A 2,708-nucleotide genomic window follows, 5' to 3' on the forward strand; every position below is an offset into this window, starting at 1 on the left:
GCATAGATACGCTATTCCATTAGAATTTGCAGAAATAGTGAATTTTCTAAAGCTGTTTTTTCTTCTTCAATTGGTAGCTCTAATTCCTCTGTGAATAAGATCTTTGTTAGCTATTAGATTATACTGACATTCAGTTTCTTCTGTAAGAGTAGAATAAATATTTAATACTGTTTCTTTATCAATTTTCAACGTTGGTGCCCTAGCAACTCAGGTGCCAGAGTTACTAGTTTTTTTTTTTTTTTAAGAAAAACTACCATTATGAACACTTAGATTTTAGTATGCCTGGGTGTGTTTCAGTCTATTCTAGGTTACTGGTTTTTTTCTGGTCCTCAGTTACATCCCATCGTTAACTAGTAGGAGCTCCCGGAAATTGGCTTCTGAGTCCTTTAGATGTGATCTCATTAGTCTTTGATAATTTCCGTATCTCTGGCATAAATATTCAAAGCTTGTCTGGTATATTTTCTGCCTCAAACCTGGATCTGCTATTTTTCCCTGCCTAGCCTTTCCTTAGGAACCTATCTAATGCCTCCTGCCTTCAGCATGGTGGCGCTCAGAATGTTTTTGTTTCCATGACACATCTATTCTGCAAGGAGAGGTTCTAAAGATGCATAATAAAGAGCTCTAATCCCTCAGGTTACCTTCTTCCTCTAAGATCATGGCTGAGAGACTGTTAATAGGAGCACTGAAGGGTGGGAAAAACACTAAGATCATCACTTTGAATGGGAAGAAGATGACGAAGATGCCCTCAACATTAGGAAAACTGCCTGGCCTGAGGACGCTAAACCTTCAGAATAACCTCATCCCCAAAGTGTGTCCAGAGATAAGCACCTTGACCCAGGTGAGGAACCTCATCTTTTTAGATTGAGAATGGAAAGTAGGAAGACAGAATTGGCGAGAGAAACATACGGCTTTGATCTATGGAGGCTTAGCTTTCTCAAGACAATGTGGAGTGTTGTAGGAGACACATAAGAAGGCTGTCTTGCTTAGGGGATTAGATGTGGTGGGGGAGAACATGTTTCAGTTTATTCATGTGCTCTGTGGCCCGCATCTGGAGTCAGGGGAGTAGGTCTCTGCCACGCTCATCTTTCTGGAGGCTGTCATCTGGAAAGGGGCCGGAAGCCTGGATCTGTTTGTCCAGCTTGGGGGCTCACATCTGGAAGTGGTTTGAGGATCCAGGAGAGGCTGTTCACCCTGGGGACTGTCCTGAAGTTCTTGCATATGGAATGTGGAGACACTTCGGATGTAGGAAGGGGGTTCCTTTTCAATTTCCTGGAGCAGGCTGAAACTTTGAAATGGAGTGCTGGCAGGGACTAGGAAGGGGGTGATGTTCATTTCTTCTGAAATAGTCTTTAAAAGGTTAATATTTTAAATAAAAATGCCTCTTTTAAAGAGCAACAGTTGACATGAATGAATCCCAGATGCTTGCCTTAAACATTTCTGCCTAATAATGTGCAACTGCAGCTGCTAAACATCTTGAGATTTAGAAAAAGAAAGGAATATTAGCTTTGTAATTTTCTTTTTGTTAGCTTCTACACTGTCATCAGCACTGAAAGAGCCTCTGAGTTACTAAGTCATTGTAGCTCACTGATTTTGCAGTAAGAGTTACAAAAAAATAAATCTATTATATTCTTATCCTTATCGACTTCATTTCTTTTTATTTATAAGAAGTCATTTGAACTTGTAATCTGTGGTTGCATTTTTTTTTTTTTTTTTTTTTTTTTTGGTTTTTCTCCCGTACCGGGAACCGAACTCACGACCTTGCGCTTGCAAGGCAGGCGCTTTTGCCGCTGAGCTAAATCCCCAGCCCCTGTGGTTGCATTTTTATAGGAGATAAGGTAACATTCACAAATTCTTTCGCTAGTGACTTCAAAAAACCGAATTTAATAGTTAGAAGACAACAAGGACTTAGACTTTCCTAATGGGACAGAAGAGTTTCTATGCATGCACTTAGGATTTGACTAAGCCACAAATGGATTCTCTCCCTCTGCTTGAATTTACTTCCATTAAAATAATACTGTACATTGTTTTAAGAATTCTGAATAACAACAAGAAGCTTATAATTGAAACTATCTTTTATGTTACTTCCTCTCAGCCCCAAACATGACCTTCATGTTCTTCATTTTTAGCTCATTATCTTAGTTATCACTCTGCTTCATTTTCAAAATATAATTTATTTTATTTTATTTTTATTTTTTATTTTTTGGTAACGGAAATCAAACTCAGGACCTTGTGCTTGTCAGGCAGGTGCTCGTGCCACTGAGCTATATCCCTGGCTCAAAATATAATTAATATGTTCAGTTTCTCCATACTGTTCTCTCTTTCTCTCTCTGCCTAGGCTTTTTGAGACAGAGTATTACTATGTAGTTTAGCCTGGCCTCTAACTCATGTGATCCTCCTGACTCAGCCTCCTGAGTAGGGGAATTACAGACATGTGCCACTATAGCTAGCTTAATTTCTCCATAGTTATCTTTTAAACTTAATACCATCACACCTCTAGTTTTATCATCAACCACAGCCTCTGTTTGCTTCCCACTTGGTGAGAGTATCTACAATCCACTGTAGCTCTCTTCCTATTTCCTTTCCTCTCACTTTTAAAAGATTTATAGCATTTACACTTTATTTAGTTATAGCCATGATCTTATTTTTTTTTTATTTTTTTTTTTTTTTATTTTAAGGATAAAAGGAGGGAAACATTAACAGACATACAA

General features: G+C 38.4%; 1 protein-coding gene across 4 annotated transcripts in view; it reads left to right on the plus strand.

The window, feature by feature from the left end:
* The first annotated feature begins 607 nt into the window (after positions 1 to 607).
* The window catches only part of Lrrc69 (leucine rich repeat containing 69), a 94,387-nt gene continuing 92,286 nt past the window's right edge, over positions 608 to 2,708 (plus strand). For all 4 annotated transcript variants that reach the window (XM_005381774.2, XM_005381775.2, XM_005381777.2 and 1 more), the window contains exon 1: positions 608 to 838. In XM_005381774.2, the coding sequence (XP_005381831.1) occupies positions 656 to 838 (183 nt within the window). In that variant the 5' untranslated portion in view covers positions 608 to 655. The remainder of the gene's footprint in view (positions 839 to 2,708) is intronic.

The sequence above is a fragment of the Chinchilla lanigera genome, unplaced genomic scaffold, assembly GCF_000276665.1.
Source record: "Chinchilla lanigera isolate Chin_1 unplaced genomic scaffold, ChiLan1.0 scaffold00016, whole genome shotgun sequence".
NCBI classification, from domain to species: Eukaryota; Metazoa; Chordata; class Mammalia; order Rodentia; family Chinchillidae; genus Chinchilla; species Chinchilla lanigera.